This window comes from Schistocerca cancellata, chromosome 3 (genome assembly GCF_023864275.1).
Source record: "Schistocerca cancellata isolate TAMUIC-IGC-003103 chromosome 3, iqSchCanc2.1, whole genome shotgun sequence".
NCBI classification, from domain to species: Eukaryota; Metazoa; Arthropoda; class Insecta; order Orthoptera; family Acrididae; genus Schistocerca; species Schistocerca cancellata.
Window position 1 is genome coordinate 912,139,276 of NC_064628.1, and position 27,845 is coordinate 912,167,120.

Sequence of the window (27,845 nt, forward strand, 5' to 3'; positions counted from 1 at the left end):
CACAAAATTCTGCTTGAACTTGCACTACATGAGTTAAACAGCCAGAACATTATGACCACCAACCTACTATTAACATAAACCCATCCAGATGTTAGCAGCCTCACATGGTGAGGAATGACGGCTAGTCAGACATGAATGCTGCATGTAATATCAGTGAATGTGCTGTTCGTATGTAGAATGAGGGAGGTGCACAATCTATCTGAGTTTGACCAAGGGCAGATGGTGATGGCCCAGAGGCTCAGCACAAACATTTCAGAAACTGCACAACTTGTCAGGTGTTCAGGAGTGTTTTTGTGAGTGTCTTCAACACAAGGTGAAACCACGTCTAGATGTTGTGAGGTTGAGCAGTCACTCCTCGTTACAGATGTCAGACATTGTAGGCTGTGCAGGCTGGTAAAACAGGACAGGTGCAAAAAAGTGGTGGAACTAACATCAGACTTTAATGCTGGCAGAGTACAAGTGTATGTGAACACACAGTGCACCAAACACTCCTAACAATGGGCCTCTGCAGCCAATGATACATGCATGGCCAATGTTAATGCTATGACATCAGCAACTACAACTGAAATGGGCATGTGACTATCAGCACTGGGCGTTGGCACAGTAGCAGAGCATTGCATAGTGTAATGAGTTCTGATACCTCCTTCATCATGCTGATGAGAGAGCACGAATTCGTTGTCTTCCAGCGGAATAGCTCCTTGACACCTGGGACAAGCTGGTGGTGGCTCCATTATGCTCTGGTGCTCTGGGGGGGGGGGGGGAGGGGGGGGGACAATTACTTGGGCATCCATAAGTCTGGTGGAGCTCATTTGGGGGACATTCACTTGGGAGTCAGTGAGGCCAGGTGAGCTCGTGCAAGGCACGCTGAAGACCAAGGGGTATCATACATTGGTTGCAGACAACATACACCCCTTCATGATGATCGTGTTTCCCAACAAGATAATGCACCATGTCACAAAGCCGTGTTCCAGCAGTTGATGTGCTGCCCCCCCCCCCCCCCCTCCCTCAATTTGCCAGATCTGAACCCAATCAGACACATCTGGAAGTGACTGACTGTGGCATCAGAGCTCCTCGTCTCTGTCCATGGAATTTTCGGGAATTAGGTGATGTGTGTGCAGATGTGGTGCCAGCCCCCTTCAGCAACCTACCAAGGCCTCATTGCTTTCATACCATGATGCATTGTGCAATGGAAGACTCTGCAAGAGAGGCACTCAGTAGCTCGGTACAAGCTTTTGTTGAAGTTTTGAGAACATACCTTCACTGAGGAGTCAAGCAGTATATTGCTCCCTACTATGTATATCTTGCGAAGAGACCATGAGGATAAAATCAGAGAGATTAGAGAACACACAGAGGGATACCAACAATCTCTTTTTCCATGAGCAATATGAGACTGGAATAGAAGGGAGAACTGATAGAGGTACTTGAGGTAACCTCTGCCACACACCGTCAGGTGGCTTGCGGAGTGTGGATGTAGATGTAGATGTAGATGCATCGCTGATGTTATCTGTGCCAAATGTGGACATGCCGGCTATTAGATAGGTGGCTGATCAATAGTGTTTGATACCTTATCAATTTCTGTGCTGTATTGGGAACTCTTGAGCCTGTTTGACCATGAGTATTGTCAGTACAAGCCAGGTAGGCTAATGTTCAACAGTTTAATCCTTGTATCTCAATACGATGAAATTGGGCTACACGAAAAACTCCCTTTTGCAACCAGTGACAAACTTCATTGAATGCAGTCACAGGAGAAATGGTGACAAAATATAATAGCTTCTGAGAACACAAGCTCACAACTCAACATATATCCACAGATAGCAGAACATACAAGTTATCCAGTAACTATGCAGTAAACAAGGCACAGAAGAAACAAAAATGTAAAAAGCATACATCAAAGAATAAACAAAATCAAACCGCATATATAAAACACAGTTCCTCTAGTAACTGGCCTGAAATGTTTGACAGTGCAGTGCTTGTAAACACATGCAAACAACATGTGTGACATGACATGACTTATTACATGTCAAGTTTTGCAGGACCAAATTGAGGAGCAAATCTCCAAGGCCATGGAACGTGTCAGTTCATGAAATTACAACATAAAAGTAATAACAGATAAAAATGTCAAGCCATAAATTTAAGTAAACACAATCAACAATATAACATAAGAATCAGCTTAATTTTTCAAGGAACTCATCAACAGGATAGAAAGAGTGACCCTTGAGGAAACTCTTCAGTTTCGATTTGAAAGTGTGTCAATTATTGCTAAGATTTTTGAATTCTTGTGATAGGTTATTGAAAATGGATGCAGCAGTATACTGCACACCTTTCTGCACAAGAGTTAAGGAAGTCCAATCCAAATGCAGGTTGGATTTCTGCCAAGTGTTAACTGAGTGAAAGGTGCTTATTCTTGGGAATAAGCTGATATTGTTAACAAGAAACAACAGTAAAGAATATATATATTGAGAGGCCAGTGTCAGAATACCCAGACTAGTGAACAAGGATCGACAAGAGGTTCACGAACTCATGCCACTTATTGCCTAAACTGCCCGTTTCTGAGCCAAAATATCCTTTTAGAATGGGAAGAGTTACCCCAAAATATAATGCCGTATGACATAAGCGAATGAAAATAAGCAAAGTAGACTAATTTTTGTGTCGAAAGATCATTTACTTCAAATACCGTTCGAATAGTAAAAATGGCAGCATTAAGCCTTTGAACAAGATCCTGAACTTGGGCTTTCCATGACAGCTTACTATCTATCTGAACACCTAGGAATTCGAACTGTTCAGTTTCACTAATCATATGCCCATTCTGTGAAATTAAAACGTTTGGGTTTTGTTGAATTGTGTGTTAGAAACTGTAAAAACTGAGTGAGTCTTACTGTGATTTAGTGTTACTTTATTTTGTACAAGCCATGAACTTATGTCATGAACTGCACTATTTGAAACCAAGCCAATGTTGCACACAACAACCTTTACTACCAAGCTAGTGTCATCAGCAAACAAAAATATTTTAGTGTTACCTGTAATACTAGAGGGCATATCATTTACATAAATAAGGAACTGGAGTGGCCCCAACACTGATCCTTGGGACATCCCCCATTTGACCATATCCCACTCAGACCCCACATCACAGACATTCTCGACACTGTAAATAATGACCTTTTGCTGTCTATTGAAGTAAAAGGTGTACCAGTTGTGAGCTACTCCCTGTATTCTGTAATGGTCCAACTTCTGGAGGAATATTTTGTAATCAACACAATCAAACGCCTTTGTTAAATCAAAAAATATGCCTAGTGTTCAAAACCTTTTGTTTAACCCACCCAGTACCTCACAGAGAAAAGTTGTTAAACAACTTCCAAAGCCGAACTGTGCATTTGATAGTAAATTATGTGATATAAAATGATCAATTATCCTTACATACATAGCCGTTTCAATAACTTTAGCAAATACTGATAGCATAGAAATAGGTCTAAAATTGTCTACTTATCCCTTTCTCCCCTTTTATAAAACAGCTTTACTACTGAGTACTTTAATCGTTCAGGAATCTGACCATTCCTAATGGAAAAATTACAAATATGGCAAAGTACAGGGCTAACAGGTGCAGCACAGTATTTTAATATTCTGCTAGGCACTCCATCATATCCATGAGCATCCTTAGTCTTCAGTGATTTAATTATTGACTCAATCTCCCCCTTGTCTATTATCACAGAGGAGTATTTCAGACATCAGTCCTGGAAAGGCATTTGCCAAGAGAGTTACGTGATTCCCTGTAGAAACTAAATTATTATTTAATTTGCCTGCAATGCTCAGAAAATGATCGTTAAATGCTGTACATATATCTGATTTATCATTAACAGAAATATTTTTACTATGAACTGACTTTTATATTGTTGACCTTGTGCTGTTGACGAGACACTTCCTTCATAACTGACCATATGGTTTTAATTTTGTCCTGTGAATTAGCTATTCTGTTTGCATACCACATACTCTTTGCTTTCCTAATAACATTTTTAATCACCTTACAATACTGTTTGTTATGGGCTACTGTAGCTTGATTGTGACTACTTCTAACATTTTGATATTATTCCCACTTTGTTCTACATGACATCCTTAGCCCACTAGTCAGCCACCCAGGCCACCTTTTACTGCTAGTGCCACGTTTAGAACATTCTGATGGAAAGCAACTCTCAAAGAGCATGAGAAATGTGTCAAGGAAAGCATTATATTTGTCATCTATGTTATTGACACTATAAACGTCCTGCCACTCTTGTTCCTTGACAAGATTTAAAAAACTCTCAATTGCTGTTAGATTAAGTTCCCTACATAATTTTTAATTATATGTGATGTTTGTTTGAGTAAAAAAGACTTTTAGTGTAAAAATCTGTGCATCATGGTCTGAAAGGGCCTTCACCCTTTTACTAACAGAATGACCATCTAGTAATGAAGAATGAATAAAAATATTACTTGTGGCTGTGCTACTGTTCCCCTGCACCCTGGTTGGAAAAAACACAGTCTGCATCAGATCTTATGAATTTAGGAGATCTACCAACATCCTTTTTCTTGCACAATCATATACAAAATTAATACTGAAGTCACCACATATAACGAATTTCTGGTTTTTCCTATAAAGTGAATCAAGAACCCTCTCTAGCTTGAGCAGAAACACTCTGAAGTCAGAGTTAGGGGACATATAAACAACAAAAATTATACGTTTAGTTTCACTAAATTCAACTGCCCCTGCACAACATTCAAATATCTGTTCAGTGCAATGCCGTGATACATCTATGGACTCAAATGGAATACTGTTTTTTACAAACATAGCCACTCCCCCACTCCACAAGGGACTCCTTGAAAAACTGCCAGCTAATCTGTATCCTGGTAAAGGATGCCTTTGAATTGACAAATTATTTAAGTGGTGCTCCGCTATACCAATAATTTCAGAGTCAACATCTATAAGCAGTTCACTAACTTTATCTCTAATACCTCTTATATTTTGATGAAATATGCTAATTCCTTCTCTACGTGGAAACATGACATCCTGTGAAGGTGATACCTAAGTTGAGGGATTTCTTTTAAGCAGGTAAACCTATCAGCTGACTTCAATCTAAAAAAGGTGTAGCTGTGACACCAACTACTACAGGAATTCTTCCATGAGTGATCCCACCGCCACCACACACTACACTGTCACCTATAAGCTTTGCCAACCTCCACTTCCCATGCCTACTGAGGTGCAGGCCATGCCTAGTGAAATCCAATCTACTGATAGACTCAACGTGCACCACTGCAATGTGGCCCATGCCATCAGTGCCTTCTCCAGCCCCATGTTAATGCACTTAACAGCTGCTGCATTAAGATGAGGCTGATAGTGATGCCCAACCCTGCACTAGGCTTCACAAAGCTGGTGACATGGTACTCACTCCCCAACACTTCCTGCAACTGCTGGCCCACATCTCTACTGTGTGAACTACCTAGCAGCAGAACCTTCTTCTTTCTGTGAGACTTTGAAACTGACTTAGTCCTCCCAACTGCTGAGGCTGCTGCATGTTTCCTACATCTATAGCTACACAAGGCTCCTCTCCCCTCAACTCTGAGAGTTGGTCAAATCTATTGCGTATACGCTAAGTACGACTGTCTGAATACCTGATCCTCCTAGCTGCCTTCTTGCCAACTGCCAGTTCCCATTCCCCAGCACCATTCACCCCCCCCCCCCTCAGCCTATTTAGTTCCTCCTTTGTGTATTGTAATTGCGCCTAAAGGGCACAGACCTTCTTCTCCTGCTCCTGTATCAACTTACACTCCTGGAAATTGAAATAAGAACACCGTGAATTCATTGTCCCAGGAAGGGAAACTTTATTGACACATTCCTGGGGTCAGATACATCACATGATCACACTGACAGAACCACAGGCACATAGACACAGGCAACAGAGCATGCACAATGTCGGCACTAGTACAGTGTATATCCACCTTTCGCAGCAATGCAGGCTGCTATTCTCCCATGGAGACGATCGTAGAGATGCTGGATGTAGTCCTGTGGAACGGCTTGCCATGCCATTTCCACCTGGCGCCTCAGTTGGACCAGCGTTCGTGCTGGACGTGCAGACCGCGTGAGACGACGCTTCATCCAGTCCCAAACATGCTCAATGGGGGACAGATCCGGAGATCTTGCTGGCCAGGGTAGTTGACTTACACCTTCTAGAGCACGTTGGGTGGCACGGGATACATGCGGACGTGCATTGTCCTGTTGGAACAGCAAGTTCCCTTGCCGGTCTAGGAATGGTAGAACGATGGGTTCGATGACGGTTTGGATGTACCGTGCACTATTCAGTGTCCCCTCGACGATCACCAGTGGTGTACGGCCAGTGTAGGAGATCGCTCCCCACACCATGATGCCGGGTGTTGGCCCTGTGTGCCTCGGTCGTATGCAGTCCTGATTGTGGCGCTCACCTGCACGGCGCCAAATACGCATACGACCATCATTGGCACCAAGGCAGAAGCGATTCTCATCGCTGAAGACGACACGTCTCCATTCGTCCCTCCATTCACGCCTGTCGCGACACCACTGGAAGCGGGCTGCACGATGTTGGGGCGTGAGCGGAAGACGGCCTAACGGTGTGCGGGACCGTAGCCCAGCTTCATGGAGACGGTTGCGAATGGTCCTCGCCGATACCCCAGGAGCAACAGTGTCCCTAATTTGCTGGGTTAGTGGCGGTGCGGTCCCCTATGGCACTGCGTAGGATCCTACGGTCTTGGCGTGCATCCGTGCGTCGCTGCGGTCCGGTCCCAGGTCGACGGGCACGTGCACCTTCCGCCGACCACTGGCGACAACATCGATGTACTGTGGAGACCTCACGCCCCACGTGTTGAGCAATTCGGCGGTACGTCCACCCGGCCTCCCGCATGCCCACTATACGCCCTCGCTCAAAGTCCGTCAACTGCACATACGGTTCACGTCCACGCTGTCGCGGCATGCTACCAGTGTTAAAGACTGCGATGGAGCTCCGTATGCCACGGCAAACTGGCTGACACTGACGGCGGCGGTGCACAAATGCTGCGCAGCTAGCGCCATTCGACGGCCAACACCGTGGTTCCTGGTGTGTCCGCTGTGCCGTGCGTGTGATCATTGCTTGTACAGCCCTCTCGCAGTGTCCGGAGCAAGTATGGTGGGTCTGACACACCGGTGTCAATGTGTTCTTTTTTCCATTTCCAGGAGTGTATTTCTACTACAGATTCTGCATTCCCAGGAGAGGATCTTTCTAGAATGCCCACTAGCTTGCCCACTGTATTCCCCTCAGTGAAAATATTTTGAACAAACCCCACACCGTAACCCACTACTCACAAACCTACGACAGAGCCCACACTTCTCACTCTTGGTAAAATTTTAGAGTTACTGAAAAAAACTAAATGTCTACTTATCTAAGTTCAGTTACACCAGTAGAACTATTTATAGAACTAACAATAGCAGTCTCGAAAGTTTCTCTCTACTAAGAAAGCAACAACTTTTATTAATACTACTAAACCACAACTAATACCAATACCAACAAAACTTCACAAAATTTATTAGCTAAAACCAAAAATTCGTCATCACTGAAATGCTCAATGAGGTTAAAACAGTGAATGAAAATTTTACTAAAATATTTCACTAGAAACAATAGGAAACGTCAGCTGAAAACTAAAGCTCGAAATTTACTAATCGACTTCAACGCACAGAAAACTAAGGAAAACACAGTGAGGGAACATTTCCAAAAGTTTATTAAATCGTTATTTCACCACAAACAGCATGAAACACTGTTGAAAACTGTTAAATTTAATAACTGTTTAACAGTGCATAAACAACTTTGTCAGTACTTAGCTTTATAACTGCAACAGCTGCAACAGCACGCCACGAAATGTAAACACACGACTGAGGCGTGAGACTCGCATGAACGACATAAGCACACTCATGAATACCAGAGCAGTTGAGTCAATAACACGGAAATAAAGACTAAAAGTAATGAAAATCCACTAATAAGTTACTTTTACAGCAAGTATTAACACAAATAAACTTTAAAATAAGTAACTGGAGACTAAAACCTTATAAAATATTGGCGAGCAATTTCAACAGCAGTCCAGCACACGTGACATCACACCAAAGAGACCAATGCAATATAATGACAGATGGTTGCTATAAGTATAATTCAGCTAGCCCTTCAGAAGGCAAAATTTCAATATTACCAATAGACACATTTAAAACTTTTTGTGGTTAGCATAGCTGAATTCAACACGTTAAATGTTCCGGGAAAGCTGTTACATCCACAGTTATATTTAGTAGCTGCTGTTGGTATTCTGTTACCAGCTTACTTTCTACTAATTACCCTGCTATGTATCCAACACTGCTATCTATGTACCACAAGGGTATAAGCCTGTTTTCAGTGAATATTGCTACTTTTTTGCAGCTGAAGACAATCTTCAGCCCTGAAATCTCCATAACCCCAAGACTTTACAATGCTTATGCCATGTGTGTATCTTTGCTTATGTGAGTACTTTTCCTATATTATTATTTCATAAGCAAATAAAGTAATTTCATTTGTTTAATTTCTTTTGTAATACAAATGTCTTATTTCACAAACTTGAATAACAATATTAAAATATTGCTGTAAAAGTTATGTTGTAAAATACTCATTTGTTTTTAATAGGTATGGGCAAATATTCAGAATGAAGAGATGCCCCATAGAACACGTTTTGATGTGAGCCGAAAGTCAGATTGGTATCCAGCATTTGGCAGAAATGTGAGTGCACCTACAGGAAGTGTTCAACCTCCATCACTTGAATATAATGAGACATCCCTTTCAGCTGTGCAGCAACTGCAGGACAAAATTGAGAAATATTTACAAAAGAATATTATGCAGTGGAGAAAAACATCGAGGTAAGCAAAAGTTAAGCAGTACCTCTTATCTCCGTCACACAGTACTGACTGTTTTCTTACTTCATTTTAATTCCTTTTGAAATAGAATAAACAATAAAGTACTCTTTTTCTTTCACTTCTACATTACACAGTCCTCTATTCTGAGCCAAGGAGAGCTAAGTTTTGTTTTATGAAGTTTAAAAATATTTTTTTCATGAGATTTGCAAATTTATCATCATCTTCATTGTTAATTTAGTGTATGATAGAAACTCTTTTCATACTACAATTTTAAAGCTATTTTGCCCTTAGCTGGGGGCAAGAGAAGTGTTCAGCTACAGAAGCCAGCTGTTGATAGATAATGCAAGTACTCATAATTGTGAAACATTCTTCAGAGCTTTTCAGACTGTCAGTCTGTTGGCTGAGTTTTTACAAGTAGGTTACAATGGTATGTCCCCTGCCCCAAACCCACCCTTCCTTCAGTGCTTTCATCAGTTTCAGAAGATGATGATGTTGCAGTACAAACCTTTCTTTTACTGGTCTTTGAAGTGTGTTAATCTTTTAGAGTAGTATTTTGCTGGCAAAATGGTTCCAAATATGCTTCTGATCAGAGTAGTCATCAGTGACACATAGAGTTCAGAATAGATGGCAAGGTGTGCCATTGTAGCTTGATGTCAGTGAATTAGTTTTCCAGCTGAATGGAGCCCCACTGAACTGACACCAATATATTAGTAGTAACACAATTCACCAGCAGTAGATAGGCCATACAGTTTCAAACAATTATGAATTTTCAACAGTTGTGAATCAAGGAGTGTACCATCTTGACTGTGTGTGTTTTTGCGTGTTTTCAACTACTGTAGATGAACTGCATTGTCAGATTATTGCAGTAGTGACATTAGACATTTAATGGCTGCTTAAATGTCTCTGTGTGTTCTGTAATTAGTCTTCACAGTCCCTACAACGTGGGGTAGTATATTTCCAGATTCCACAGTTCTTAGTGTTTCTTGAAACTTTCTAAGTAAGCTTTTATGGAATAGTTGGCATCCATCTTCAAATGTTTATCACTTGAGATTTTTCAGTATGTCCAAAGTGTTCTGCGATGGGTCAAACAAACCTGCTGCCATTCATACTTTCCTTCTTTGTCAATATTCAGTGTCCCCTATTGCCCTATTTGATATGGTCCACAAACTTGATCAGTATTCTAGGACATGTTGCACAAGTGTTTTGTAAGTGATCTCCCTCATAGACTGACAGAATTTTGCCAACATCATTCCAACTAATCAAAGTTTGCTACCACTTTTGTGTGACTGAGCCTGTGCAATATTTCCATTTCATATTCACACAAATTGTTATCTCCAGTTATTTTTATGAGTTGACTGAGACCAGTTATGATGCACTTCTTTTATAGTCATAGGATACTATAACTTTGTTTTGTGAATTACATAATTTTACATTTTTGAACATTTGATGCAAATTGCCAGTGTTTGTCCTCTTTGAAATCTTACCAAGATATTATTGGATGCTTGTGCAGTTTTATATTGGACAACCACTCAGCTATGGCAGATTGATGCATGGAGCACAGGAACACCAAACAGAAAACAGCTTTCACATTACCTATTGCTTGAAAGCTAGTGTGAATGCAGTTTTCCGTTACATATTTCTATGCTCCACACACTGTTCCGTGACTGGTGGGCAGCTACTTTTCCCTTATATTATGTATTGCTCCATCCAGGAATTTCCATTATTTTTATTCAAATAGTATCTCATTATAGATAATTGCTTCACCTGCAAAAAGTCAAGAGATTACTATTAATATCATTTGCCATAACTCTCTGGGAAACACCTGAAGCTACTGCTACAGCTGTTGATGACTCTCCATCCAAGACAGTATGGTGTGTCCTCCATATCAAGAAAACCTCTATTTTGATTAGACTTTAATGTGCTAATGAGCATAGACAGCGAGTTGCGAGTTGTCTGAAAATCATGTTGTCAGATAAGTCTGATCTCTGTCTTGGCTTCAAGTGATATCCACAAATTTAGTAGACAATCACTGTCATTCTGGTAACATACCAGGCATTTGTAACAGACCAGTGGCAAATTTGATGGTATCGTCACTGATCTGGTGGATCACAAATAGTGGATGTTCCCAGCAACAATTTCTGAGGACAAATATGTATTATCCCTTCTGACTATTCCTGTTCCCATATATTGCTATTCACACAATGTTACTGATGAAACAAATATGAAATAAGGTCACTCTTCAGTATGGTTCAGAAATCTGTACCAGTGGTATTTGCACTCAGTTAAAGATAGTGTAGCAGCACCACATTAGTTTTTTAACTGATATGTTAGAGTAAAGTAGATCTTCCATAGTGTGAGATGGCATTCCAGAAGATGATTTCTCAAAAGTAATGCAGTAGTATTAATATGAAACTGTATCTGTTCATTTGTATCACTATGAATGAAGTAAATCATAAATTTTATATTTCATTCTTCTGACTGCTTAATGCCATAAACAGTCAGCAGTGTTTTTTCAGTTGTGTGTTGCCTTTGAAGATGACAGATATTTGCAACAAACAAGCCTATCCATAAGTATTTTTAACACTCCTTTTTAGAATACACTGATGCATATATTTTTTCAGATTTGCATCTAACAAAAGGTAAATTTCAAATCCTCTCAAAGTAATTATTTGCCAAATGACAGTGTGAAACTTCAGAATATACAATATAGCTGAATTAAAAAGGACACAAAGAAAATGATTTATTATTATTTTTTGATTATTCCCTATTGAGAGAGTGATTAAACTTGATTAGTCATGATTTTTTCAAGGGCACAAAGAAAATGATTTATTATTATTATTATTATTATTCCCTTTTAAGATAGGAATTAACCTTGACTAGTCATGATTTCTTCTCCTTCCTTCATTCTTCCCAAATTCTCTTCATATGCTCCCTGTGCTCTCTCTTGCATTCTTCCAATTATTTGTTTCCTGTTCTTTTCTCTGTTGGTTTTTGTTTAAGTTTATGTTTCTTTATGATGTTCCTGAACTGTTCTCGATTGTTTATGTCGTCTTATGTGATTCCCAGTTCCTTAACATCTTCTGTTTCAATTATCCCCTTTGTCTTGTTCTTGCTAGTGTTTGCTATGTCAAAGATTTGCCTTTTGAGCCTGTTCTTGTTAATCCTACCAATATGTCCTTAAAATTTCATTCTCCTCTTTCCAAAGGTGTCCATTATTGTTTATATCTCTTTATAGATCTCTCTCTTGTTGTCCTCTTCATCCAAATTCCTTCATAAAACACTAGTCAGTATATTTTCCTCAGAATTTTTCTTTCTTGTTTTTCAGTCTCTCTGATTTTGGTATGACTATGAATTACTGTAGTTTCTGCAGCAGAGAGTGCACCCTGTATAATAACTGTGTTGTAATGCCTTAGCTTTGCATTGCCAGAAATAGATTTTTATTTTAGTGATTCCAAATGAGCTTATATGCTTTGTGTAATTTGGAGATCTTTCTGATTGGCTCTGGAGTTCTGTCCTGATGGTTGGATTATCTCTACCAGATATTTTAAGTGCATAGCTTGTGCCACTTTCTCGTACTGAGTTGTAATGGGGAGATTATCTGCAGGCTTGCTTTCAATGTATTGAGTTTTCTTGTAGGAGATTTGTAGTCCAGTTTTCTGTGAGATTTTGTAAAGCTTCTCCAGTGCAAGTTTGGCTTCTTCTCCATTGTTGGTTAGAAGGGCAAGGTCATCCACGAAAGCCAAACAGTTCAAAATGATTCTCTGCCCTTAATTTCCTTTTCCCATGTCCTCACAGTTTTTTCCAGAACCATGTTAAATAGAAGGGGGAAGAGGCCACCATCTCCTTGATGAACATTGGGATGAATATGAAATGGTTCTTAAGGTATCTCAATAATTTTATTTTTACATGAAAGCTTGTGTAGTAACACTGTTCACATTACGTCGCACTTCACTTAACGTAGACCGGGACTGTGTCCTAGGCATGCCCGATGTTGACTGACTGCGCACGGCCTGTGCTGCCGGAGTTGATGTTGTTGTTCTTGTTGTTACGCCGGCAGAGGTCGCGTCCGAATTCTCGTGTGCCCTCTGGTGGACGGGACTCTACTGGCGGCAACTACCGTCCGTGACACGCCGTGCCAATGTGCGCCTCCCGCGATCTTTCTGGTGGCTACTACACTCCTCCTCCTTCAGGGGGTGAAGCCACTGTGATCCACTGCGTCGGAAGGTGGAGCGTCGGGCAGGAGCGATGACCTCCACATCCATTGGATGGCCGGAGTCGAGGGGATCTGCCAACCCTCAAGCTGGAACCTTCGAATACGGCTGGAAGTGACCCACACGAAGAGGCCCCCGTCGTCCCACAACCGGAGCCCGGGACAGCACGGGCGACAAGCTGTCGAAGTCTGGATCCTGTTCCACCTCAGGAGGGACGAGACCCAGTGGCGGGGACGAAGGGGAAGGGACGACCACAGGGGAACTAGCCCCCTGCGAAACCGGGCCGGCTAGGGGGGCCAGCTCTCGCTGGGGCATCTCAAATGACGGCGATGCCGGTGCTGGAGCCACTGGAGGCTGCCAAGGCTGAGAACCACTGCAGTGTGGCAGAGTCACAGCGGGGAGAGGAGGTAACGTCCCCTGTGAAACCAACACAGGTCCCGGCAATGGGGAAGCCGGTGTCCGAGAGGTCGGAGGGTGAGTGCCCGAACGTGGACGGAGCTGATTTTGGTGACGACGTACCACCCGGTCCCCCGCCTGCAAGGTATAGAGCCGGCGGCCATGGCGGTGCAGGACCACCGCCGGTAACCAATGTGGATTGTGACCAAACCCACGGGCCCAGACTGACATACCCAGTGGAAAGCCAGGTACTCCGTTTTGTGAAGACTGGCGAGGACCAGGCTGGAGGAGGTGCAGCAGAGTCCTAGGTTGACGCCCATGGAGGAGCTCTGCGGGGCTGCGGTCTCCCATTGGTGTGGTCCGGTATGCCGTCAAGAAAAACGTCAATGCTTCCTCTGCAGGAAATTCGTGCACATACTTTTTCATCTGCGTCTTAAAGGTGCCCACCATGCGCTCAGCTTCCCCATTTGATTGTGGATGGAAGGGGGGAGAGCAAACGTGCCGAATACCGAAGCGCCTACAAAAATCCTGGAAGGTCTGCGAAAGAAACTGCGGTCCATTGTCCGAGACCAGGGTGATTGGCAGACCTTCCACAGAAAAGATTTTTGCTAGTGCCTGGATTGCAACTTCTGAAGTGGTTGAGGAGCAGTGAACCACATATGGGAATCGGGAATAAGCATCAATGACAATGAGCCAAAAGCCATTGAGAAACGGGCCCGCAAAATCGATGTGAACACGTTCCCACGCCTGGGTTGCCGGCGGCCATGAAGAGAACGCTGCCCTGGGAGATGCTTGTTGGCTCGCACACTGGGAACAGGCGGCCACCAAGTGCTCAATTTCTCTGTCAATACCGGGCCAGTACACATGTCTGCGAGCCAAGGTTTTAGTACGGGAAACACCCCAGTGCCCCGCATGTAATAACTTGAGGACCTCCCTTCGTAAACTTGCAGGAACAGCCACGCGAGGAGCTGTATCATCGGTAGCCAGAAGGAGAACTCTATCCAAGACCGAGAGACGGTCTCGTAGAAGAAAATAATTACGAAGAGGGTCCGAGGCCCGGCCCGGAGGTCGGGACGACCACCCCTGCTGAATGAGGCGAACTACTTGCCGGAGAACCGGGTCAGCCGCTGTTTCCCTGGTGACTTGAGAACTAGTGATCGGGAAGCCATCAACCGCTTGGTGGGACGCCACATCCAAATGAAAACACATAATCTCCTCTCGATCAAATGTAGGGTCTGGGCCCACCGGAAGACGGGAAAGAGCGTCGGCGTTGGCATGCTGGTCTGTAGGGCGAAAACGAATGTCATAATGGTACTTAGAGAGGAACAAGGCCCAGCGCTGTAGTCTGTGGGCTGCCCTATCCGGAATCTGAGAGGAGGAGCCAAATAACGATATTAACGGCTTATGGTCAGTGATTAACTGAAACTTCGTGCCATACAAGAAAGGGTGAAACTTGGTAACAGCGTAGACAATGGCCAAAGCCTCTTTTTCCACCTGGGAGTAATGGGCCTGCGCGGGACTAAGCGTTTTCGACGCAAACGCCAGTGGTTGCTCGGAACCATCTGCGTTGCAATGGGCCAGGACCGCCCCCACCCCATACTGCGAAGCATCCGTAGCCAGGACCAACGGCTTATGGGGATCAAAAGTAGCCAAACAAGGGGCTGACGTGAGGAGGCCCTTCAACGAGGTGAACACTCGCTCGCATGCAGGCGACCAATCAAAAGGAACACCCTTGTGCAGAAGGCAGTACAGGGGGTGGCTATAGTGGAAGCCCTGGGAATGAACCGATGGTAATAGGCTATCTTGCCTAAAAAAGCTTGTAACTCCTTCAGCGAAGTGGGCCGAGGAAGGTTGACGATACCTTGGACCAAACTTCCTAGTGGCTGGATGCCGTGCCGAGATATGGTGTAGCCCACATACTCAATGGACGGTTGGAAGAAGGTTGACTTATGCAGTTTGCAACGCAAGCCCACAGACCTGAATTTGAGAAAGAGGGTGCGAAGGTTGTGCAAGTGGTCCGTCGTGCTGCGGCCCGTGACAATGATGTCATCCAGGTAATTAATACAATGAGGGATTGTCGACGTGACATGCTCAAGATAACGCTGGAATATCGCTGGGGCACTGGATATCCCAAAAGCCAACCGCTGGTATTGGTAAAGGCCAAACGGGGTGTTGACGACTGCCAGCCGTTTGGAGTCCTCATCAAGTGGTATTTGATGATAAGCCTCTGACAGATCGATTTTCGAAAAATAGTGGCCTCCCGCCACGGCGGAAAACAATTCATCAGCACGAGGCAAAGGATAGGTGTCCACCACCAATTGGGAATTAATGGTAGCCTTAAAATCGCCACAAAGACGTAATTTTCCCAAGGGCTTCTTGACAATAACAAGGGGCGAAGCCCACTCACTGGAAGAAATGGGAAGAACGACCCCTAGGGCTGTCAGCCGGTCGAGCTCTTCCTTTACCTGAGGGCGGAGAGCCAAGAGGATCTGCCTCGCGCGTAGAAAACGCGGGCGAGCAGACGCCTTCAACGTTAAGTGAGCTTCAAAATCTGACACACGCCCCAGGCCCTCCTCAAAAATTTCCGGAAAGTCTGAGATCAAAGATTCCAATGAGTGATAGGGAACGTCTTTGGAGACCAACTGTATGGTGTCAGCGATAGAAAAACCGAAAGCTTGAAAGGCATCCAGGCCAAAAAGGTTAGCGGAGCTCGCATCACTGACAACAATAAAAGTAATAAGCCGAGTGACTGATTTGTAAGTCACGTCGGTAGTGAATTGACCCAGGAGGGGAATGAACTGTTTACCATAACCGCGTAGACGCCGGTAAACTGGCGCCAACGGGGGCGATCCAAGGTCAGAATACGTTTGTGCATTCAACAACGAAACTGCCGCGCCCGTATCTACCTGCAGTCGTAACCGGCGCGACCGAACCGACACCTCGATAAAGAGTTTGCGTGCCGATGCGTCGGGAGCCTGGCCCGATGAAACTTCCTGAATGTCAACGTCCATGTCCTCTGTACTTGCTTCCTTCGATTCCTTTGAGGCTGAGCGGCAAACTTTAGCAATGTGACCGTTTTTATGACATTTGCGACAAACGGCCCAACGCTGGGGGCACTTTGACCGATCGTGATGTATATAGCACGACGCACAGGACGGCAACAGGGGCCGGCGGCCGGAATTCTGTTTACGCGCCGCGCGGGAGCGGCCGTAACGGCCGTATTGTACCGCTCGCACGTCGTCCACTCCGGACACAGTGGACGCGGCCGCGCCGCCCTGAACCTCCGTGACGTCGCACCACGCCTCCAGCTGTTGACCTGCTGCGTGAGAGACTTCATACGATTGAGCAATGTACAGGACTTCCTTGAGGGAAGGGCCTTCTAACTGCAGGGCCCGTTGCCGGACCTCCCGATCAGGGACCGAACGAACAATGATGTCGCGGACCATAACATGGGCATACGACTCCCGCGACTGCTCTGTGACAAAATGACACTTGCGACTAAGACCGTGCAGGGTAGCGGCCCATGCCCGGTAAGACTGATGGGGCTGTTTCTTGCATTGATAGAACTCGACCCTAGCCACCACAACATGCATGCGGCGGCGATAATATGAAGACAGCAATGAACACAATGCGTCAAACGACAAGGACGAGGGTTCCTGCAACGGCGCTAGCTGCTGCAAAACTTGATACAGCGAGGGAGATATCCAAGACAAGAAGAGAGCACGACATACCTCCGCATCGGCAACATGAAACGCCTGGAAATGCTGCCGAAGGCGATGTTCATATGCGTCCCAATCCTCCGCCGTCTCGTCATACGGGGGAAAGGGAGGAGGGAACTGCGCCGGAGCAGACGGCGTGGAGAGCAACGCCGGAAGCACTTGTTTCATGGTGGCCATGAGCTCCGTCTGCTGCGCAACCAAAACCCGCACCAAATCCTCCATGCCGTGGAGAAACGGCGAAACCGGAACAACGACGCAACACGCGAAAGAACGACCCTACTCGTCGCCAATTGTGTAGTAACACTGTTCACGTTACGTCGCACTTCACTTAGCGTAGACCGGGACTGTGTCCTAGGCATGCCCGATGTTGACTGACTGCGCACGGCCTGTGCTGCCGGAGTTGATGTTGTTGTTCTTGTTGTTACACTGGCAGAGGTCGCGTCCGAATTCTAGCGTGCCCTCTGGTGGACGGGACTCTACTGGCGGCAACTACCGTCCGTGACGCGCCGTGCCAATGTGTGCCTCCCGCGATCTTTCTTGTGGCTACTACAGCTTGTACCTTAATTGACTTTTCTACATAATTTCTGTCAATACTGAGGCACTTGTCATAACGTTGTACCAGTTTTTTAATACGCTCCTCATAGAAGTCTGGCGCCTGACTTGTTAACCACTGCATCACCACTGTTTTGACTTCATCGTCTTGAAGACGCTGACTGCGCAGGTGTTTCTTCAAGCGCAGGAACAGATGATAGTCACTGGGCACAAGATCGGGGCTGTTCTGAGGATGATCTAGAGTTTCCCATCGAAAAGATGTGATAAGATCTTTGGTCCGATTCACCACATGCGGACGGGCATTGTCTTGCAGCAAAATGATGCCCTTGTTCAACTTCCATGGACTGTTGCTTTGATTCTGGTGTGACGTAGGCCATCCATGTTTCATCTCCCATAACAATTCGGCTTAAGAAATCATCACCATCATTGTAGGACCGCTCAAGGAAAGTCAATGCCCTGTCTAAACGTTTGGTTTTGTGCATGTCTGACAACATTTTTGGTACCCAAGGTGCGCACAATTTTCAGTAAGTCAAGTGCTTGGTCGCAGTGCCATACAAAACACTACGAGTAACATTAGGAAAGTCATCCCGCAAGAAGGAAATCGTAAAGTGTCTGTTTTCTCTCACCTTATTGTCCACTTCCTGCACCAAACTCTCATTAACGACCAAAGGACGTCCACTCCGTTGTTCATCATGCACATTTGTGTGGCCATCTTTAAATGCTCTCACCCACTTTCTTACCATTCCATCACTCATAATGTTTTCTCCATAAACTGCACAGATCTCAGGATGAATATCGATCGCTTTTAGGACTTTAGCACTAAGAAATCTTATAACAGCCCGTACTTCACAGTCGGCGGGACTCACGATTATCAGAGGCATCTTGAACACTCAGTACACAACATAAACAAGGAAGAATCAGACTGTAATGGCATCTGTACATGGATTAAGGTACAGGCTTTCATGTAAAAATAAAATTATTGAGATATCTTAGCAAGTCTTTTTTTAATTTCAAAACGGTTCTTACTTAAAAAATATGCCTCGTATCTATGGAGGTTGTACCTGTTAACGTCTATTGGATAACTGATCTTGTTTTTTTTGTCAATCTTGAATTCCTCTGAAGTGTCGAATGATGTTTGCCTACCCATTGAATCATAAGCCTTTTTAAAGTTGACAAAAGTCACCACAGTATTTGTACACCTTCTCATTTGTAAGATCGTCTTCGGGTTCCATTATCTGTTCAAAGCAAGAAAATGATTTACCACAGCAACTAGTAAAAACTCAACAACTTTTGTAAAATATCTAAATTTATAATGCAAAGTAAGAATATATAATGTATTTCATACTTTTACTATTACACACAGATCTTACCACTGGGTAAGTAATTCTGTAATTGGTCTCCAACCAGTATGACTGTGCAGAATCATATTTGTGAGAGATGAGCATCAGAATAATTTAGTTACTGGCAAACCCTATGATGACTGTAAACTAACAACACAAAAGTGTTTTTTTGTGTGTGTACAGCATTAATTGAAGCATTGTGTATCATTAAGCAGTCATAAAATTTGCCCATGCATTATTATATACACGGTGATTATAATTAAAGTTAAACTTTCAAAATGCTCTTGAAATAAAGCCACTGCATCATGCTGAGTACACAGCTTTTTCTCCTTTAGCATCTGCGACATTCACCATGACTGTCTCAATGTGTGATCATGCTCTGCTTGTAAAGCTGTATTACAAGAATGATGGCTGTGCATGTGTCACTCTGCAGAAGTTCTGGACACTGAAGGGTTTGAAAAAAGGCGTTGGTCCGATGACTGCTGTAGGTCTGGAGAAAATTATTTGGAAATTCAAAAACACGGGTTCTTTTGATGTGCAACATGGTAGAGGGAGGAAATAAACTGATTCGACGTCAGTGGAAGCAATGGCCACAGCAGTGCAGGAGGAGACAAGAGGTGCTGTGCAAACATGTAGTGCACGGAGAATTGCCTGAACATTGGACATACTCATGAGCACGGTGCGTAAAATCCTATGAAACATCTTTCTCTGCTATCCATTCAAAATTACCCATGTGCACGAGTTGCTTCCTGTTGAACCACCTGCATGAGAGACCTTTGTTTCAGAATTTCTTGCTTGCATGGATAGATGAAGCCCACTTCAATCTGACAGGGTGTGTCAATACACAGAATTGTCGAATATGGGCAATGGAAAATCTACATACAAATCAACCAAAAACACTTCATCCTGAAAAAGTCACTAAGTGGTGCAGGTTTATGGCATCATTTATCATAGGGCCATATTTTTTTCAAAGAGACAGGTGCTTCCAGTTCTGTTACCTGTACCGTCACTGGTAAGTGCTATGAGTGTCTTTTACATAACCACATCATTCTAGCTCTCCAACAGCGTGGATGTGTGGATGGGATCATTTTTATACAAGGTGGCACACTTCCACACATTGGAAATCCAGTTTAGCAGCTGCTGAAGTCCATTTCAAAAATGCTAGAATTATCAGCTGCCATTTCCCTACAGCCTGGCCATCCTGATCACCTGATCTTAATCCCTGTGATTCTGGCTGTGGGGCTGTTTGAAAGATGTGTTCAGTGCTCCAACTGCAAACTTCGCTGCATTCAAGGCATGCATTGCGCAACATGTTCTAAATGTGATGCCGGAAACACTTCAATCAGTTGTGGAACATGATGTTTCTGTTTCGAACCGTTGCAGAAAATGATGGACAGCATATTCAACATGTTTTGTGCCAGTCATATGGAAATTAATAATCCGATTTGATTTTTATTGATGCTTTTTATGCAGTTTTTGGTCTCAGGACAGTTAAAAACTGATTTTTTGCCATCTGATGTGATATGACATTGCTGTGGTGGATGGGATTACATAACTAACAGTGTCACATCTGCACACCCATGCACACTGAGTAGTACAGTTTGTTTAACATCAGACATACACCTTAGGCATTGTTGTATGATTCATTTGTCATTTGTAGTTGACCACTATTACATTATGATGCTCACAGTGCCATCTATTGCTACATTTTGTAACTATTTATGTTTTTCTGCCATTTGTTTTCCCCCTTGTCCAATAGTGTTCCATTGCAATTTGACATCATTCTAACCAGTGGTGTTATCTCTACAGTGCTTTGAAAGTTTGGCTTTAATTAGAATCACCTTGTACTTCGGGAATCAATATCAATGTGCTGAGTGCATATATTGTGTATAACATGCCCAAGCCAAACATGCTACAAATTCAGCACCACAGAATGAAGACAAGCTCTTCCCCAAAGCACATGAAGCAGACGTATCTCTTTTCTACACGATTATATTCTTCAGCTGTTCACAACTGGTAGTGGCAATGGTCTCCAGATGAACTATGATCAGTGACAACATTGGCAGTTCGTCTGTAGATAAAATATGCATCTGCAGCAAACTTGAAATTACTAGACATGCTTTCGAGCAATTATAATGCTGAGAGGCTAACATATTTTGAACTAAATAATATGTACATATTTTTGCAGGACAATTTGGAACCGTTACTGTATTGCAATTTTACGGAAGCTATTGCCTGAAATGGAGACAGCATCATTGAAATCCAAAGAATTGGGTATAGCTGAACATATTCATGAACTACAACAAATACTAGGGTCACACAAGGCAAGTATATAGCTTTTAGTTGTATGGAGGAAATCAAACTTAAAATAGTTTCACAGACCTTCAAACAGCTGAGCATGCTGATGTCAGCCTCACGGTACTTTCATTAATTTATGAAGTTTCATGTCAACAGTCAGTCAGTTCACCAACAACACTAACATTCATAAATGTGATGTATGTCACACAGAAAGCAACAAAGAATTCAGTTGTAAAACTATTTGACTACTTAGGCAGATATATCAAGACTTCAATACATGATAAAATTAGCTATAAATACCAACTGAAATCATCTCTACTAGGCAACTCCTTCCATTCCATAAAATCTTGTTTGAATATGTAATAATATACGACTTCCTCAAATCCTGCCCTGAAATGAGATCCATCCTTCATGAAATCCTCCCCACTCCACCAATAGTGTCTTTCCACCGTCCACCTAACCTTCATAACCTCTTAGTTCATGCCTATGAAATCCCCAAACCACCTTCCCTACCCTCTGGCTCCTACCCTTGTAACCGCCCCCGGTGTAAAACCTGTCACCTGCACCCTCCCACCACCACCTACTCCAGTCCTGTAACCCGGAAGGTGTACATGATCAAAGGCAGAGCCACGTGTGAAAGCACCCACGTGATTTACCAACTGACCTGCCTACACTGTGAAGCTTTCTATGTGGGAATGACCAGCAACAAACTGTCCATTCGCGTGAATGGACACAGGCAGACAGTGTTTGTTGGTAATGAGGATCACCCTGTGGCTAAACATGCCTTGGTGCACAGCCAGCACATCTTGGCACAGTGTTACACTGTCCGGGTTACTGGATACTTCCCACTAACACCAACCTGTCAGAACTCCGGAGATGGGAACTTGCCCTTCAGTATATCCTCTCTTCTCGTTATCCACCAGGCCTCAACCTCCGCTAATTTCAAGTTGCCGCCACTCATACCTCACCTGTCTTTCAACAACATCTTTGCCTCTTTACTTCCACCTCGACTGACATCTCTGCCCAAACTCTTTGCCTTTACAAATGTCTGCTTGTGTCTGTGTATGTGCGGATGGATATGTGTGTGTGTGTGCGCGAGTGTATACCTGTCCTTTTTTCCCCCTAAGGTAAGTCTTTCCATTCCCAGGATTGGAATGACTCCTTACCCTCTCCCTTAAAACCCACATCCTTTCGTCTTTCTCTCTCCTTCCCTCTTTCCTGATGAAGCAACCGTTCGTTGTGAAAGCTTGAATTTTGTGTGTATGTTTGTGTTTGTTTGTGTGTCTATCAACCTGTCAGCGCTTTTGTTTGGTAAGTCTCATCATCTTTGTTTTTAGATATAATAATATAAAGTGTTTGACATAGTGACATGAAGTGGGAGACATAGCAAGGTTGTGTGAAAGTTGCTGTAGGATTGTGCAGGGAAAGGATGGTGGGCTGCTAAGTGCAGCATGGAGGGCTGTAGTTGGGGGGATTTGGGGAGGGAGGGGGGGGGAGAAGAGAAGGGGAAAGGACTATGCAGATGAGCTGGATAGGTGGGAGGCACATGTGAGGCTGGAATGGAAACAGGGAAGGGTATAGAGGTAGGTGGGGGGCAGGAATGAGCAAAGGGTTGAGGCCAAGGGGGTTATGGGACTGAAGAATGTGTCACAGGGAGAGCTCTCACCTGGGCCATTCAGAAAAGCTGATTTTAGTGGGAAGAGTCCAGACAGCATAGGCTGCGTAGCAGTCGCTGAAGTCAAGCACACAGTGCTTATCGAAGTGCACAGCAATTGGGTGGTCCAGCTGGCTTTTTGGCACAGTTTGGCCATGGTCATTGAAGTGGACAGACAGCTTGTTAGTGGCTGAGCCCACATAGAATGTTGCATCATGATTTCAGTTAAGTTGGTGTACCATATGTTTGTGTTTGCAGATGGCTCTTCCTTTTACAGGGTAGGAGATGCTTGTGACAGGACTGGAATGGGTGGTAGTGGGAGGACATATATGAGATGGATCTTTCATCTAGGTCTCTTACAAGGATATGAACCATGAGGCAAGGAATTGGCCACAGGAATGGAATAGGAATGGACAAGGACATTGCATAGGTTGCATGGGCAGTAAAACACCACTGTGGGGTAGACATTACTGGACATCGTGAGTGGTAGTTGAAACCATGGTGGAGAATGTAATCCAGTTACTCCAGTCCTGGGTGGTAATGATTCATGGATGGAATAGTGTAAGATTGTGGAGACAAGGTGTGGGAGATCCATTTCTGGATGAAATGTGAAGGGTAATTTCAGTCTTTGAAGCCCTCAGTGAGACAAGGATATTTGGAGGTTGACTGCTCATCACTGCAGATGTGAAAACCACAAGTGATACAAACCCACAGTCACTGCAGTAAAACATGAAAATATGACATGCAAACAAGATGTATAGTTGCAGGTGAAGCACAAGCCAATCATTTATGCAAAACAAATAAAATCACACTTCATGCTATGTGCCAATGTACTATATTAAAAATGCAAGGGGACTCAATAATGTGTTAATTAAATGCAGTAAAAGAAATGTATCTGGCCTGCTAATAAAGATTTTGATTTGGTTTTGGGTGCCAGGTATAACACAAAAATATACACCAAATAATACTGAATCTGAAGCTTGTTGAAGGAATTAAGTGTATGCATGTACATTAAACTTCTACCTCAGAACTGATTGATATGGTGCTAGCTACGATTGATCATGGTGCTAGTTAATGGCATTAAGGTAGTAAGTGAAGTGATTTGATCTGTTTATCACATTGTGCCGGCATCTCATTTATATGTTTTTGCAATAAGTTAGACACCCAAGTGCTCCAGCATGGGATAAGGACATTATCCCACTATCCATTATTTTGTGTAAGTTGAATGGTAAGTTCTGATTTTTTTTCCATAATGGATATGAGGTCATGGTTGTAAAAATAAATGTTACAATGTCAACTCAGCCACCTACTGCCATGTAAAAAACACTAGAATTTGTGTGTTTCAAAGGCCAAGTCTTGATCTTCATAATTACTGCACAGGAAACCTCAAAGCTCCAATATAAAACCTGAACAAGAACAATAAAAATAATAAAATAATGTGACTGCTTTCCTTGCTGTTGTACCTACTTAATCACTGTCAACTGATGATATAGATAAAATGAAATGGCGTATGTTGTCCATAGGTATCGGCAATGTCACAATAACAGCCCTGTATGTACACAAACCATGTATCTTCTAGAAAGCCGCTTCCCACAGACCAACATTTAAATAATGCAAGTAAGCTCTGCATGAATGTAAATATTAAAGCAAAAAGATATTGAATAAACAAGGATGATGTATAACAATGTGTGGTAGCCTGCAAATTCAGATCCCATAATGAATGGAAAGTTAATAATAATTACATACATTAAATAAGATCTGCAAAGTTTGTGAAACAAATATTTGTGTCACCTGTAAGCTGTTCATTTCATTGTATTATGTATTTCTCACACTATGAATGGTAATATCCAATTGTTCTAGTACATCCAGTTTCTTGCTTTGTAAAGTTGGGACATATTCATCAGTTCCCAATATGGGATGTTATATTTTTCTTAATTTCATGATAACCTGTACACCTCATTAGATCTGCAAGATTTATTTCCACTGGAAATGAAAAGACCAAAAATTACAGCTCAAGTATTGCTATACTTATTGGAGGAACTGTTGCTCCATTATTGCATAATTTATGCTTGCAAATTCTTTGACTTTTGTAATGTAAGTCTTTTTTTATAGAAGCAGCTGCTGCCTTTCTACCTTCCATTGCTCCTCCTCCTCATTTTTCTACTACTTCTACTACTACAACTACGGCTTACTGCACGGATTGTCTTACATAAAATATGCTTGAAACACTTGCTAACCGTTAGATACAACTGTGCATATTTATGTTCATGCTGTGATATATGCCATTCTGTCTACGGGTTTTGATAATCAAATCTAATTTGGTGTCATATATATACTGTGCAGTTGTGCTATTGTTGATGCAGCCAGTCCAAAGGCTACTTTGATGCAGCTGTACATGCCAGTCTGTTCTATGCTGTTCATTTCCGCATCTTAGATCTGTTGCAATCTACATCCATATGAACCTGCATACTGTAATCAAATCTTGGTCAATTTTATACTCCTTCCAATCATCCTCCCCCCCCCTCCCCCCACCCTCCCCCCCACCCCCCCCCCCCCCACACACACACACACACACACAATTTTCCTTCAGTTACTAACTGACTGTCCTATATCCGTGTAAAAAGAGATCTACGGATGAATAAAGGTACTACTACTACTACTACTACTACTACTACTACTACTACAACTCCTTGATGCCTTTGGATGTTTTCTATCAACCTGTCCCTTCTTTTTGTTGAAGTTTGCGAAATACTAAATACTAAAAATTAAAGTAAAATTACATGTTCATTAATCTGCTAATATTTTATAATATGTCTTTAGGTTTGTGGATTTCCTATCAATATGCCATATACCAACATGGAAGCTATTAATGAGACAGTGAAAGCTACAGGTGTCCATAATACTGAGAATGAAGAAACTGAATTTGCACTTGCAGTATATGTTCATCCATACCCTGGCAATGTTCTCTCAGTGTGGATATATGTAGCGTCACTCATCAAAAGAAGGTGAACTATTAAACTGGTTCTTAGATATTGGTTGGCGAACTATTTACTGGTGTATAAGACTGTTATTACTGACAAGCTGCTGATGATAGCCTTTCTTTGTGTTTTTGTGATTATAAACGTTCTGCATGTCCAAAGAAGGTATCGAAGTATTTATACTTTTACACACACAGAGCTGCAGAAATATTATTTAGGTATGTTGTATCATCCAAACTCCACTAATGTTCTTTTATCTAGGTTTTTGTTTGGCTTTAGTACCCTAATAAGACTGCTACTACCATTCAGGTAAGATCACAAATTACAAATTGTGGAATGGAACAGTTCACATCCAATGTTTGATTTATTTATTATTAGGCTATCAGAAAACAGATGAAAATAAAATTTATATTACAGCGAGATAGATAGATATTCAGCGATCACAGGCCCTGCAGAGCACATGCTGCTTCCACAAACTGCCTTCACTCCTTCCTATTATTACAGCTAGTTCATGTTAAATAAGATAACATTTATATCTTCCTCTTCAAGTGAAATCGTACTTGGGCAAGAACTGTCTTCTATATCAAAACCATTAACAGAAGATAACTTGCAGCATACTGAAGAAGAGACCATGGTGAACAACATATGTGTAACTCTGAAGAAAATCATTATCATGTTACATTGTGACCATAGCATAAATAAATTGTTCTTGGCACAGGATATAGTGTTATGAGACAGATTGTAATACTAGTTCATAAAATAAAATGAATATTTTATACTGAATGCTGAAGCTTGCATTTCATAATTCTATTTATAGTTCCTGACCAGTGCAATGCATGTGAAACTTACTTTCAGATAAAAACATCTGATTACAGTGGATCAAGAATCATTGAAGGAAGTGATCAGTAGACTTAAATGTGATGCAGCAGACATCATGTTGAGCACAAATGTTCTATTTATTTATTCACTTATCCGTGCTTTGTGTAATTTGGCATTCAGGATAAATACATTATGATATAGGACAGGACATTGTATAATATTATATGAGGTGACATAATGTGACATCATGTCATGATGAAATGGATGCTTATTTATGCACCGCTTCTAGTGCAAGTTAGAAAGATCTGACAAAGAAAAAAGGGATTTTACAATTAATGTAATATAAATACAAATAAATAATGTAAGTCTTGTATATGGTGCCAAAGTCAAAGGCTTATTTCATTCAGTTTAGTGAAACTAGGACTATTCGCCTAATCTGTGATTCACTTCTCCCACTTTGATGATACTACATTTATGAATTTGGAGGCAAACGTTTATTAACCCCTTCACAGCCATCATATACTGGAGTTCAGTTTTATGTTCTGTTTTGAGACCTTGTTACTTTGAAAAAGCCATTAGGGAAACATATGATAAACACACTGATGCTAATATGAATATAATAGAGGGAAACATTCCACGTAGGAAAAATATATCTAAAAACAAAGATGATGAGACTTACAAACAAAAGCGCTGGCAGGTCGATAGACACACAAACAAACACAAACATACACACAAAATTCTAGCTTTCGCAACCAACGGCCTTTTAATATGTCTGCTTGTGTCTGTATATGTGTGGATGGATATGTGTGTGTGTGCGAGTGTATACCCGTCCTTTTTTCCCCCTAAGGTAAGTCTTTCCGCTCCCGGGATTGGAATGACTCCTTACCCTCTCCCTTAAAACCCACATCCTTTCGTCTTTCCCTCACCTTCCCTCTTTCCTGACGAAGCAGCCGTTGGTTGCGAAAGCTAGAATTTTGTG

At 42.6% G+C, this 27,845-nt stretch overlaps 1 protein-coding gene across 1 annotated transcript in view; it reads left to right on the top strand.

The window, feature by feature from the left end:
* Nucleotides 1-26,837, top strand: part of LOC126176645 (coiled-coil and C2 domain-containing protein 2A) — a 385,042-nt gene extending 358,205 nt beyond the window's left edge. The window contains exons 20-22 of the mRNA XM_049923802.1: nt 8,673-8,902; nt 21,306-21,441; nt 25,890-26,837. Of these exons, the coding sequence (XP_049779759.1) occupies nt 8,673-8,902; nt 21,306-21,441; nt 25,890-26,078 (555 nt within the window). The 3' untranslated portion in view covers nt 26,079-26,837. The remainder of the gene's footprint in view (nt 1-8,672; nt 8,903-21,305; nt 21,442-25,889) is intronic.
* Nucleotides 26,838-27,845: the final 1,008 nt, after the last annotated feature.